The sequence below is a fragment of the Homalodisca vitripennis genome, chromosome 7 (genome assembly GCF_021130785.1).
Source record: "Homalodisca vitripennis isolate AUS2020 chromosome 7, UT_GWSS_2.1, whole genome shotgun sequence".
NCBI lineage: Eukaryota > Metazoa > Arthropoda > Insecta > Hemiptera > Cicadellidae > Homalodisca > Homalodisca vitripennis.
The window spans coordinates 58,948,691-58,964,458 of record NC_060213.1 but is presented as its reverse complement, the minus strand read 5'-3'; the positions used below and the strand labels follow the sequence as shown (position 1 = coordinate 58,964,458).

Below are 15,768 nucleotides of genomic sequence, written 5' to 3'. Positions count from 1 at the left end.
AAATGTCGTAATTTGACCTATTACAATTCATCTGGTAACTAATTTTACTAGTCAATGAAGCTGTTAATTTGTCTCACCTTTCTGGAGCCAGGTGGAGCAGCCTCAAATATCCGAGTCTGCATTTCGCTGGGCAGAGCCGAGTATACAGGGAGGATAATGAGCTCTGGAACGTCTGGGCCGAGAGACTTCATGCGTTCGTATAAAATCTCGCAGGCAGTGTCAATCTCTTCTTGACCTGTAAAAAGATAAATTCCATTTACGTTTCAGATTCATCATAATTTATTTAATACTATTTCAATAAAAGAAATATTTACTTTTATCATTGTAGAAATATTTTGGTAATAAATTAATTCCTCGATTAAAAATAAGTACATATTGTCAAAGACCCTAGAAATTGACACAAGGTGCATACAGAGTGTTAGAAGAGGGTTCGCATAGTGCTGCATTCTGCCAGAGAGCTATTATCCAATTTACAAGATAAAGTGAATAGGAGCATTCTTATACTCACAATTGTTATTGTGAATAATGTTTCTTTAGTAGACACGATCATGGTAAGTTTCCTTTCTTCTAACTGTGACAATTAGAGAAATTGTGACGTTTTGTACAGTAACTAAACGGAAATGTTTTGGCATGTTTAAAACAGTTCCTAACTGGTGAAACAATTAACAGTCCAGGGTGGTGGAAAGATATTGTCTTGGCTCCACACGGCCATTTTCAAATTTCTCTACTCAGTTTCTTTTGTTATTTGGTGGCCTGTATTTTTATATCTGTTCACTAATTGATTTATTTAAATGCCTCCGTTTGCAATGTTTTTATCTTCACATGCCATTTACATGAGTTTATGTTTTATTGAATAGCACAAAACAATTTTTTATAACTTGGTAAAAAAAACAAGAGTATTTAAACATTTACGTTTTTTGCACATTTTTATTTCACAAACTTTCTATCAATTTATTTGCAGTTATTAATATATATATATATATATATATATATATATATATATATATCACCTGTCTTGTCTAAAACATTAATAATGCATTGCAAAATTAGTACTTAAACAACACATAATAAGAAATAAATTTTCAACAGTCCAACCGAGCTCCTTTTAAAGATTCCAAGTCCACGCAGAGAACTGAACCAGAGATGCTTATTATTTTTACAAATATGTTATTGCCTTTTACATAATTGTAGATAAAATATAAAATACAGAACTCTATGAGAAAATTTTAAAAATTTGTTAGCTGAGATGACATTTCAACACTTGTCATAAAGGTTGGCTGTAATTAGGAAAGAAAGATGTTTTTGCAAACAGACGTAGATAGCAATAACTTTCCATGTAGTGTAAATGAAAAACAATCTGAAAAAAAAATGACCAAACGTATTGAAACGTATTTAGCAAGCACATTATATGTGTCCAAAAAATATTCAATGGGTTCACCAATTGGTACAAATTCTTTGAGTAATGTTAATAATTCTGTATGATAAGTATGTTACCAGTGAGGAAGAGCAGGATATCACCAGGTGGCTCACGTAGATGTATCTGCATCACCGTGATGAGGGAGGCGTCCAGGTAATCAGTCTCCGGCTCCTTGGTGTACAGCACCTCCACAGGGAACGTGCGGCCAGGAATGGTGAAAATCGGGGCCTCAAAGAAGTACTGTGAGAACTTGACAGCGTCTAGTGTAGCCGAAGTTACAATCAGCTTCAGTTCAGCCCGCTTCTTCACCGCTTGTTTCAACAGTCCTGTGGGAAAATATTTTTAAAGATCTGTACCTCAGAAGTAGCTCACACACAACACATTCAGGATGTCCCAAGTCAAATGCTGTGTCCCGTGAGTCTACTGCGTTTATTTGCAGATGACAGCTGACTGACATTATGTTAATTACCGATCAAGCAAATGCAATTTTGTACTTTGTTTATGTATGTAAAATCTTCCTACTATGCCTTTTTCCAATCTATAATTAGATACGGTCTTGATTACAAGACCGTATCTAATTCTAGTGCTATTGCCCCATATTAATGGGGCAATAGCACTAGAATTAATGACATTCTCATCCTGCAAAAGAAGGTGATTAGAATAATAACTAAAGCAAATCCATTGGACCATTGCAAACCACTTTTTATTGGACTAGAGCTGCAAACTGTTATTAATTTGTATATTTCTGACTCGATTTCATACATCCTGAAAAATATTCCAGCTCTCACTTTTGGCAGCAACATACATAGCTACAATACCAGAAATAAAAACAACATTGCAATAGAACACTGTAGGTTAAGCAAAACACAGCAGAGTCACATTTTAACTTCTCAAAAGATTTATAACAAATTAAGAAATGTAGTTGATAAGTATCCAACAAACATTTTCAAAGCTAAATTGTATACTTCGTTACTGAGGAATCCTTTTTATGATCTGACTGAGATTTTTAGTATTCATGAAGTGAATTTCTAGTTTTCCATTTCTTCCTGTTTATTCTTATTTCTTTCTCCCACTGTCATGAGATGTATACACAACTTTGTCAATGCTCTTTGAAAAATGACAATAAATATTATTTATTATTTATTTATTTTGATGTTTTAATTGTATAATATTTTAATGTTTTTAATTATATAACATTGTAATATTTTTAATTGTATAATATTTTAATGTCTTTAACTTTCTAGATAGGTGCTAATATTATAGGTTATAGTTTTATTTAAAATTTTACAGTCCATTTTAAATAGTTTGTAATAGGGATTGATCAGGATGTTGTTTAGTACCTAAGTTTATTCTGTTGTATCATTTATGAAATTGTATTATTTATTATGTATGGAAGATAGGTGGAAGAGAGAAATTCTTGGCAACTTTTGGTAAAAATGTTTATATTATGTTGGATTAATAATATTGCCTCCAGACTATACCACTTAGGTGTATATTTGACTTTGCTGATGCATTTTTGTAAGATTTATATTTATTTATTTATTTTATGAAAACCCGTAGATAGGTAACCGAATCAACAAATTATCATGCTTTTGTAAATATTATTTCACTTGCAGTTTCTATTTTTATGTTTGTGTAATATGGTGTGTCTGCTGCATGTGTACATGGATGTCAGCAGCTATTTTTTGTTCACTTCAAAATATTTTCATATTTTTTAATCATGACTGTGGTTGGTTTAAAATTTTTATCAAACATTTAAAGATTAAAATATGTATACAAAGTTATACAAATTTATGCCTATAGTATTTGCAAATTAAAAGCATATAATCTGGAAGGCCATATTATAATCTATAAAATTACAATATTGAAATAGAATGTTGAAGATATATGTATGACTTAGCTCTTAAAATATAGCTATTTCTCTGAAAATATCCAAAATCTTTTTCAAATAGAGAGGTATTCTTGAATTAATTTTTAAACATCAGACAGTTTCCAAAAGCTTATGAATGACAGAAATTAGATTGGTGGTAATTTTGTTTAAATCATACTTATGTTAAAAAAAAGCTATTGGTATTCAAAATTTAGAATCGGGAATAGAATTTTTAAGATTCAGACTTGGATTTGAGATTCAAACATTCTGGATTCACCCATCACTAGGCTCAACCAATAGTCTTAAACTGCCCGACTAAGTCATATAAAAAGTAAACCGTGATAACTTCCTTAAGTGTACATGATAATGAAAGAATATATTTTTTAGTCAAATTACTTGATTTTATTTATAACATAAATAGATGAGAAAATAAAAGAAGATGCTTTAAAGTGTAGTATAGGTGATGCAGAGATAAAACTAAAAAATATTTTATGAAAGCATCCAAAACTGATTGCATGTAATACAAAAGAATACATAAAATTCCTCAGCCAACTAATTTTATACTAAAGTAAACAAATATACCACTTTTAAAACAAATAATAACTGGTTACTTACCAAATAAAACATCAGTGTGTATGGTGCGTTCGTGAGCTTCGTCCAACATGATGACTGAGTAGCTCTTGAGATCCAGGTCCACCAAACACTCTCTCAGCAACATTCCGTCAGTCATGTACCTGCATCAAAGATAGAACTGTAGTCAACATGTCAAGAGCAACAGTAAACCACTTTTGTTTATAGAAAGGATGAAACTTGGTGGAAATCTAATAATAACAAAACTATATTATCCAGTCCTGTGATATATAGCTAATGACGATAATTTACAAGCAAAGAATACTACACAAGCCAGTTTGATCACTTTCTTCTAAATGTGAGTTGCTGGGGTGATGGTTATACACCTATTTTGGGCTACACTAGATGTGGGGCAAGGAATGCTAAACAAGCAAGCTCGATTACTTCCTCTACACATCAGCTGGTGGGGTGAGGGTTATAAACCTATTCTGGAGATCTTTTAATGAAAAAAGGTCAACTCATATCAAAAGTATATTTCTTTTCCTCAGAAAGAGTACAAAATAAATTACAATAAACTGTTCATCTTCTACAATTTTTGTCACCACTGAGTTGATCCAAAATTATAGCTAAAATATGAAAAATGTTATTTAAAAATTAAACTGAAGAATGAAGCTTATTAAATAAATAAGAACTATGGGATAAAAGCCTGTATGGGTAATTAGCCATGAACAGGCTAGTGACTTGAATAAAAAAAAAAGAGTTAAAAGAAAGAGAAATAGAGAGTAAAGGCAATAGCTTTGAATTCCAGTTTCAATCAGTTGAAACAACAATTTTAGAAAACAATAATTTAGAAATATATTAAGAAATAGAAAAGTAATTTTTTTAAAGAATGATAGTGCTAGTGATCGTTACAAAACATAATAATGGCCATACTGTATGTGGAGGGTGGCAGCATCACAGAAAGACCCACAATTGACTGACTATACCTCATTTGTTAGATAAATGAAATCTTTTGAAACCTGTTTTTGAAAATTGGTTTCATTGCGTTATCCACAACTTATCACAAGATACACAACAACCCTGTAACTGAATTAACACCATACATCTAGTGCATATCTTATAAATAAAAATGAATGTCGAAATGTGTTGGTAAGCGCTAAACTCGATAACGGGTGGACGGATTCGGTTAATTCTTTTTGTAAAATGTTCATTGAAATCCGAGGAAGGTTTTTATGAAGAAAAAGTTAAGAAAATATATCTGGAATATTTTGGAATTCAGGAAAAATTGTAGTTTGTACGTTTCATAATTAAAATTAAACTGGCACTAAACAGCTGTTGACAGCTATAGTTCGACAAACTTTCTGAAACATCTGCTTACATTTAAATGTTACCAATAATAAATAAACAGTGTGTGATCGTGTAATGCAGATAGTAAATAAAACATTAATATATCTGTGACCTAATCTATTGAGTTTGCTTTTGTCAACTGATACACGAAACAAATTCGTATATCGTGTTTTGTGCAGAGTGTTTACTTAGTTAGTGTTTGTTTAGTTCGTGATTAGTGAAAAAATAATTTATATTTGATATGCCTCCTATAAGACGAAGCAATTTAGGTAGAAGAACCAGAAATGCTACAAACCAAGCTAATTACCGATCTAATCGTACTGCACAAGAACGTGACGACGGAAATGAACGTGAAAGAATTCGGATATTACAAACGCGTGAATCGCGAGCGAGCGCGACATTCAACTAATAATCGCGCAAGTTTGAATCGAACTGCTTTCAGTTACGATGTGTCAATTGACTACAGTAACTACCAATGTGTTGTTATTGGTTCTATGAACTCGGTTTGCTCACACTGTAAGGCATTAAAATACAAAAACGAAGCCAATGGATTGTGTTGCGCAAATGGTAAAGTAAAATTGATACTTTACCATTGAGTAGTACCATTGGATCCACCACCAGAACCATTGTACTCATTGGTTTCAGGAATAGGAACAGATTCTATACACTTTTTGACACATATCCAACAATATAACAATTGCTTTCAAATGACTTCATTTGGGACAACGAATGTAGTTCGGGAAAATTTTATGCCAACTTTCAAGGTATGTATTATAGCAGTTACTCATAATTATTTTAGTGAACAAAATTTTCTGTCACCAAAGTTAAGATGTGTCACTAATCTTTAATTTCTTAATCACTTATATATCACTTAGTCATCATATTATATGGTGATTCAGTTTCAGTGACACTTTTATTATATTTTATATTTGATAGATATTAGTTAAAACTAAATATATACTTTTTAAGATAAAATATTATTTAAGTTTGATCACTGACAATCCATTAATTTATACCACACCATAATATTTTGTTTTTATTTACAGATACAAGGGCAAATATATCACAGAGCAGGTTCACTGTTACCAGTGTCAGATAGCGACAACAAATTCCTGCAAATTTATTTTATGGGCAATTCACCACAAGAAATTGATCTGCGTTGTGCACATAAAAATTTAGTAAAAAAGGTCTATTGTAGAACAATTAATTACAAACTTTATTTCATCAACACAATCAATTGATTATATTGTTTAAAACTGCCCTGGATCTGATGCCATCCGATAATCACAAAATTGTAATCAGAGCTGATAAAACACCTGCAGGTCAACATACAAGACGTTTTAATGCACCAACTATTGATGAAGTTGCTATCGTTGTAGTTGGAGAAAACTTGGAATCCCGTGATATTGTTTTACATCGTCGGAATGATCAATTACAACGTATAAAGGAAACACACCGCTCATATGATGCACTGCAATATCCCATTATATTTTGGCAAGGTGAAGATGGCTACGATTTCTCAATAAAAATGATAAATCCCATTACAGGTAACTAAAATATTAGTTTAGCTATGGCGATAATATCTCAGTCATTATATTATATATATTTTAATTTTATATTTGAATGTTATTAAAACAAAATATATTTACAGGTTCTGAAACCAAAAAAAAGTAAGTTCAATGAACTATTATTCATACCGCCTAATGATTCGGGAAAATGAAGAAAATCACATATTGAAATGTCGGCGATTATATCACAAATATGTTGTTGACATGTATGTTAAAATTGAAACGGAGAGATTAACATTCATCAGGTTGAATCAAACCAAACTCCGATATGAAGAGTATATTCACCTTCGAGATGCGATTAATACTGATGGAAATGCACAGAATGTCGGTCGGATGACTATTCTTCCAGCAACATACATCGGAAGCCATCGGCATATGCACGAATATGCTCAAGATGCCATGTCGTATGTTCGTCATTATGGTACAGCAGATTTGTTCACCACATTTACATGCAATCCGCAATGGATAGAAATCAAGCAGGAGTTATTCCCTGGGCAATCACCCATTGATCGTCATGATATTACAGCCAGAGTCTTTAGACAAAAATTGAAATCTTTAATGGATTTCATCGTAAAACATAATGTGTTTGGTGAGACACGCTGCTGGATGTATTCTGTGGAGTGGCAGAAACAAGGATTGCTACATGCACACATTTTGATTTGGTTGGTTGAAAAGATAAGGCCAAATGAAGTTGATGCAGTGATATCAGCTGAAATCTCTAATGTACAAGTAGATCCTGGATTGCATGAGGTAGTTATCAAAAACATGATACATGGTCCCTGTGGAACTCTTAATCAAAATTCACCGTGTATGATGGATGGTAAATGTTCAAAACGATATCCACGGACATTAATATCGGAAACAATTACTGGTAATGACGGTTATCCATTGTATCGTCGCAGATCGACAGCAGACAATGGAAAATCAACAATTGTCAAATTAAATCAACAAGATATTGAAATAGATAATCGTTGGATTGTTCCATATTCACCCATTTTATCAAAGACATTCAAAGCACACATCAACGTTGAATCTTGCCATTCAGTGAAATCTATTAAATACATTTGCAAATGTGTAACCAAAGGGAGTGATATGGCTGTGATTGGAATTGGTGCAGAGAATTCCAATGATGAAGTTACCCAATACCAAATGGGCCGCTATGTCAGTAGTAATGAAGCAGTTTGGCGAATATTTTCTTTTCCTATTCATGAGAGACACCCTTCTGTTGTTCACTTAGCTGTGCATTTAGAAAATGGACAAAGAGTGTATTTTACAGCACAGAACGCAGTACAAAGAGCTGCTCAGCCACCATCTACTACATTAACCAGTTTTTTTGAGACATGCCAAAACGATGATTTCGCACAAACATTGCTATATTTTGAAATGCCAAAATATTATACCTGGAATCAATCCTCAAGGAGATTTATACGACGGAAACAAGGAAAACCAGTTCCAGGATATACAGATGTATATTCCACCGATGCGATTGGCCGGATTTATTCAGTACATCCAAGCAATGATGAATGTTTTTATTTACGACTGCTATTAGTCAATGTACGTGGCCCAACATCATTCCAACAGTTACGAACTGTTGATGGTGAATTGTGTGGATCCTACAGAGAAGCCTGTCAACGTTTGCAATTGCTTGAAAATGACGCTCATTGGGATCAAACTCTCAATGATGCTGTAATATCATCACACGCTCATCAAATACGAACATTGTTTTCTATAATCATATCTACATGCTTCCCATCAAACCCAATTGATTTGTGTATCAAGTACAAAGATTATATGTGTGATGATATTTTGTATCAAATACGGAATAGAATGGGAAATCCAAATATACAAATCAGTGAAGAAATTTACAATGAAGCATTGATTTCAATTGAGGACATGTGCTTGATAATGTCAAACAAACTATTAATTCAATTAGGCCTGACCGCGCCCAATCGTCCAATGCATGACGCTTTTAACCAAGAGTTGCATCGAGAAAAACTATATGATTTCAACGCTTTGAAAGAATTAATTCAAACAAATCTTCCACTTTTAAATGAACAACAGAAGTATGTATTTGAAACTCTTATGAAAGTAACAAATGATGAAACTGGAGGGATTTACTTCTTAGATGCACCTGGTGGTACAGGAAAAACTTTTTTGATTTCATTAATATTAGCAACAATTCGCTCACAAAATAAAATTGCACTTGCACTCGCTTCGTCGGGAATCGCAGCAACTTTGCTTGAAGGTGGTCGAACAGCCCATTCAGCACTAAAATTGCCATTAAATATGCAAAGCAATGAAACTCCAACCTGCAACGTTTCGAAGAACTCTGCAATGGCAAAGGTTTTGCAGCAATGTAAATTGATTGTTTGGGATGAATGCACGATGGCACATAAAAAATCTTTGGAGGCTTTAGACAGAACCTTAAAAGATCTACGGAGCAATAATAACCGATTTGGTGGTGCAATGATTTTATTAGCAGGCGATTTTCGTCAAACATTGCCAGTGATTCCACGATCAACGCCAGCTGATGAACTCAATGCATGTCTAAAGTCCTCCAATTTGTGGAAACATGTCAAAGTACTTCATTTAAGCAAGAATATGCGTGTCGAGTTGCAAAATGACCAATCTGGAAACATATTCTCTAAACAACTCATTGACATTGGTAATGGCAAATTTCCTATAGACATGTTGACTGGCTGCATTAACTTTCCTCAAAGTTTTTGTCAGTTAACTCGATCAAAAGATGAAGTTATTCAGAAGGTGTTTCCAGATGTTTCTCAAAATTACAGAAACCATGATTGGTTGAGCGAACGAGCTATACTGGCTGCAAAAAACATAGATGTAAATGAATTAAATTTCAAAATTCAAGAACAAATTACAGGCGAATTGAGGATATATAAATCAGTTGATTCGGCTACTAATCAAGATGATGTAGTCAACTATCCACCAGAATTTTTAAACTCGCTGGATTTGCCAGGATTGCCACCTCACAATCTTCAATTAAAGGTTGGATCAGTGGTTATAATGTTGCGAAATATCAACCAACCGCGTCTTTGGTACACGGTTAGCGATAAAAAATTTACTAAACAATGTGATAGAAGCAACTATACTCAAAGGAAAGTATAAAGGAGAGGATGTTCTCATACCGCGCATCCCAATGATTCCGACTGATGTGCCATTTGAGTTTAAACGACTACAGTTTCCAGTGCGGCTTGCTTTTGCTATGACTATAAACAAGTCCCAGGGTTTTTTTCTCACACATGGTCAATTGTATGTTGCCTGTTCCCGTGTTGGAAAACCATCAGATTTGTTTATCTATGCGCCAGGTAATCAAACAAAAAACATCGTATACCACAAAGCACTACAATGATAATAATAATAATTATGATTCACATGATTAACAATAAAGCGATTACTTACTTTTAAATCCTTATATATGTTTTATTTAATTATTTTTTATTCACAACGCCCTATCACCAGGGTGATGGTTCTGTTCAGGAGAATTTTTTTAAATACGTAGGCAAAAAAACTGCCACATTACAAATCTTTTTGACAGGACGAAGTCTGTCGGGTCAGCTAGTACATCTATATTTGGTCGTTACATCTATTTCCTCATAACCTGTAACTAGTTACTGTCTATACTCACTTGATGACTGTCTCCGGACTCGTACAGTCTTCGAAACGGATAGTGTAACCGACTTCTTGGCCAAGCCGGCACCCAAACTCCTCTGCCACCCGCTTGGCCACAGACATGGCGGCCACACGACGTGGTTGTGTGCAGCCGATCTTGCCCCGTGCCGTGAACCCCGCTTCAGCCAAGTACTGAGTGATTTGCGTTGTCTTTCCTGAGCCAGTCTCTCCAATAACAATCAGGATCTGGTTGTCCGTTACTGCCTATGTTAAAAATAAAGTTTTTTATAGGTCATTATGCTAATACAACCACATTATAATTAAATGATTTGACTATGACAAATTAAATTCTTACTTTTAAAAATAATTCAACAAAATGAAATTCCAAAATATAGTTTATCATGGTGTTTATTACATTTCAAAAATCAATACAAATATATATGAAAATACCTGTGTTTTTAATTACTACTTGTCAAATTGGCATAATGTACCTCTAGCACTACCAGGCTGAACTCATTCAGCTTCTTTACTGTGAGAAAACACTTGAGCATTTTAGGTAGATTTTGTATGTGTAATCACCCTCTTGGTAGCACTTACCGAACATTTCTGCATGACTTAATTGAACATGACCCCAGAGCCCAAAACTGTTTTTGAGATATTGGTTATATGTAAATCTCATAAGAACTTTGGAATGGTGAAACAAGTTCAAACTTGGAACACAATTAACATTTCAAATATCTTAATTATGTTTGTTAGCCAGCTTGGTATACCATTTTGTTTCTAATGGCAGCTGCTTTAACTTTAGAAAAATTCACAACTCCATTATTTATAAACCTAGAGAAAACACTAAAACTGTTCTGGAATAGTTATAACACTTCCAGTACATTTTTGCTATACACTTTTTTGTACCTAAAACGTTTTTTAGATATTGATTACATGTAAATCACATGAGAGTAAATTAATAATATTTCAGCTGTCACAAAATCTACCTAATTCTTCCGACTAAACCGAAAGGACTATTTTTATTTTTTTTAAATCAATTCAAACAAAACTGATTTATATTACTGATACATTTTACAGCACTGCTGTAAAAATTATTAAATTATCTATGATATGTCTGTGTTTAAAAGATTATTAAGCTTACGAGGTAAATTAAATCTAAATGAAAACTAATTTGTACAAGAGATGTTTGTCTAAGTTCTTAAATAAAAATTACAATTGTTATTTCTTATACATATAACAATTAAGATTAAACTTGGAAGTAAAAAAATAGTGGTACTACGAGTCCCAATGGTTCTGTGAGATAGCAGCTTAAGTTGGAAGGAAGTGATAAAAAATGACAAAATCATTGTCAATGAAAATATTTTGTATAATACTCCCAGATGTCCTAAGCATAAAAACATTCAAAAAACGAGAAAAACAATACTATCAATCAATATTTTCATTGAGAGTTCCAAAAGTAGCTGTATGATTGGATTGGATGACACCACTCTATCTTTGGTAGTCTGGACAAGAGTGGTATCAGGAGGACCAGATCAGTTGTTTTCAGCGGTTTGTAGAACTGCTGAAATGGCTTCATGGTAAACTTCCAGTGTGTGCAAAAGGCCCTTGAGGCTTAAGTGCATGGCAAAAAGCCATCTCTCAGAAGAAAAAGATGCCATAATACGATGGCAATACAAAGTAGAGAGCAATGATAAAGCAGTCAGGGGCGATTGGAATTTAGTGCCAGGTTCTCTGTCGAGCAATCTGTGGCAATTGCCCAGAGGGAGGATTATCTTGTATGATATCAGTAACACTCCTCCTCTTTTTAAATGTACAGGCAAATATATTCCTACTCCATATCAAAAATTAAATGAACAATTCCCTATTTAGCATTGCCCTTTCTTACATTTAACCTGCATCATGATAAAAATAAATAATTAACATTGTGCATACTAAAAGTAATTTTCAACATGTGTTAACGACTAAAAATCTAAACATATACTGTAACATTTAATAAACTAATAATAACTTTTTTACATTAACATTTAAATAAAACAATTTATCTTTGAAAAAAGAATAACACACACAATTTCGTACACATGCTAATACAGGAATTTACGACAGACCAGGCCTGGTAATCTGCTCTAAATATAACACCGCTCCATAAAAATGGGTAAAGAATCCAACACGCTCCCATTTCTTTTCTTTAGAAACTCTGTTCCAAAAACATGTGTTAATAATACAAGGTATGATCCAATTTTCTCTTCTCGGAAACGAAAAGCTCTAATGATATTTGTACCTTGGTGAGCTCGTCCTTCAGCTTGTAGATGGGCAGGCTTTGCCGCTGCTCCAGTAGTGTCATGTTTGTCTTCATACCGAAGGAGCTCTTCTTGCCACCGATGACATGTTTCTTCCACTCGGGTAGGTCCTGGTTGGCCAGTCCGATCCCTCGCATGTTGGCAGCCAGTGCTCTGCCATCACCTGCTCAGTGTAACAAAACAATGAGCATGTTCAAAAATTCACTGATTTTATGTCAATTTCACGTGATTTTATGTTCTACTTTGACTGATTATAGACTAAATCTAAGAGTTACACATGTTTTAGAATAAAACATTACTTTAAACCACATTATTTTTCCCAAAAATTAGTTGACAAGAGTCTTTTACAAAAACATTACATTATTACTTTCTTGCACCTTACTTTCAAATGCAGGTAAGATTTCACTATAAAGGAAGGTTTAAAACGGTACCAGAGTCAATAAGGTTGCAAGTGCAAACATTTTTTAAATAACCATAACAATTTAACATGCCGAAACTTAGCCAAATATTTTATTTTATTTTTATTTCTCTTAATTCCCTAAATACTTGTAAATTTCCATTCAGTATACATAAATAAAGTTTATTTGGCGCAGCTTTATAATGATTAGAGATAGAAAGTAACTTTAAATGTTAAAGTTGTTCAGTTTGGTACACCCTTTAATTTGATGTTGTCCATGCCCAACCCTTACTAAATGAAATGTTTGGGTTATGGGGATATTTCTATTTTTCTTAAAGTTAGTTTTACAGTGATGGAACATTTTTGAAAAATAAGGCTATGAATTGTATAATTTGAAAGCTCTTGTTAACAGGTATCAAAATAATTTTATCTTGGTGTGGATTTTATCACAGGAGTGGTAACAAAAGAAAAAACCACTAATTTTTATTCACTTGTGGCCGTCATTTTTAAACAAATATAGATAGTTAAATTTCTCCTAACAAAATATTAAGGATGGAAAAACCTTTAAGTAATGTACAACATGGCATGTCTTTGCATTTACAATTTTTGAAGATTCCAACATGGGACCCTCTGTGTTTTCAGGACACTGTACTTTTAAGCGATTGAATTTAATTTAAAGAAATTCTTTAGGGTTGTTTTAGTCAAAAATCCATTTAAACTTAAACTCTGCAGTTAGCTATTTGACAGCTAGACATTATTACGAGACAGGTTGTCTGAAACACCCTTATATATATATATATATATATATATATATATATATATATATATATATATATATATATATATATAAAACTGTTAAATTGTATATAAATCTTTGAAATTCATCCTTTTTGAAACACCCATTTGTTAGTGGAATTATTATATTCCATTTTATTCTACACACTTTACTGAATCCTTATTACTTTTCACTTCACTGAAATTTAATAGTTTGTAGCTGACTATTAATATTTGTTCACAAAGTTTACAAGATGTGAAAATCAATCTATTTTCTGAGCATACTGAATAACTGTGACAATCAAGAATATTTTATTAAAGATTTATGTTATTATTAAAAATGGGTTCCTTATTTTCAAATCAGTAAAACTTAAATGTGACATGTAACTTGGTTTACTCACTGTCAGGTAGGGGATCTATCCAGTTCTTGTTCAGCCCAGTGGGAACAGAGTCTAGTTCCTGTTCTCTTTGTAGCATTTTCTGCTCTCGTCGTTCTTTGGCTAGAGCACTCTGCATCATGGCAGCCTGGGCTAGCGATCCGTCTGGGTTCTTCACTATCCGCACCTGTCAAACATTGTTATATGTAAATTTAAGCAGTCATACATATCGGAAAAGAGCTCATTAAAGTTCTCTTCAAAAATACCTAAATAATGAAAACTATCCAAATATGACCTAAATAATGAAAACTATCCAAATATGAAGTACTTATGAAATAGTAAAGCTGACATTTAAATGTATAGGATTATATTAAAATCATCATTTTACAGCTACTACATATCATACACATTGTTATGTGGTTAGACCCATTAAAAAATGTTTATCATGGAGATAACATACTTAATAGAATGAATCACTGAGTTCGACGATGATGCATGCCATCCCATGGGATTTTACTGAGCGTAAGCAACCATTTTTACATTGATCTTATGGGTAACCTTGATGACAATGAGGAAATAGCAGAGTAAATAAATGTTGTAAGCAAACTGAGTACGATCATATGAGATATTTTTATTCGCACAGTAAAAAAAAATAATAGAATGAAAAGTCAACATTATAATTGGTAACAAGATTTGATTTCAGCACACTCTTGTGTTGTATTACCCTCCCTAGGGTACTGGAATTTATTATTTGAACATTGCTACAAAACCTAACTTAATGAACAAAAATGTGAATATATGATGTGGCAAGGTATCTTGAGAAAGATTCCATATGCAGACTTTAAATTTTGCATGAAACTTCATTTCTACACAAAAAAATATAAGTCCTATGATGGTGCATGTCCAACCGTGGAATTTGGCTGACCGTTGAAGCCTATCACTCAGTAGGTTGACTAAATTTACCTTTTGTTTGACGGGGGGGGGGGGGGATATAAACATTTTTTCTGTATGATTGGCTGTCTGTCTAGCCATAGCTCATTTCCAAAATGAAAGAATTATAGACTTTAAATTTTGCATACAACCTCAACGAAACCTGTTACACAAAACAGGTGTGGCATAATCATACCTTATAAACTACATATGTGCGCAGAGAACTTGAGAAGTAAAGTAGGGAGTCAGTGCATCCCTTGTACGACAGTTTTGATCAAGATAAAAATACTCAATTTTGGTGACAAAATATCTTAATAATAAAATATTTTTATCATCAATTCAAAGCTGTCCCCTCCATTACATATTGACGCCTTATGAGGATGTGGTAAACTGTTCTCAATTACCCAAAATATTAAAATTTAAAATTAATTTTAACCCTCTGAGGACCAGCCGTGTGATTTTTGGATGGCAAAATAATATGGTAAAAATACCAAGCGGTCGATTTGTGGACAGCCATTATTTACAGGAATAAGACCGGCCGTCCTGAAATCGCACAGCATTTACAACTGTTCGTGTTGCCGTTAT

General features: G+C 33.2%; 1 protein-coding gene across 1 annotated transcript in view; it reads right to left on the bottom strand.

Annotated features, from left to right (window-relative positions):
- LOC124366729 (ATP-dependent RNA helicase DHX8) overlaps nt 1-15,743 on the bottom strand; it is a 42,724-nt gene extending 26,981 nt beyond the window's left edge. The window contains exons 1-7 of the mRNA XM_046823330.1: nt 15,675-15,743; nt 14,278-14,440; nt 12,687-12,868; nt 10,422-10,669; nt 3,903-4,021; nt 1,495-1,743; nt 78-235 (exon numbers count right to left, since the gene is read on the bottom strand). Of these exons, the coding sequence (XP_046679286.1) occupies nt 78-235; nt 1,495-1,743; nt 3,903-4,021; nt 10,422-10,669; nt 12,687-12,868; nt 14,278-14,440; nt 15,675-15,743 (1,188 nt within the window). The remainder of the gene's footprint in view (nt 1-77; nt 236-1,494; nt 1,744-3,902; nt 4,022-10,421; nt 10,670-12,686; nt 12,869-14,277; nt 14,441-15,674) is intronic.
- Between the last annotated feature and the right edge of the window lie 25 nt (nt 15,744-15,768).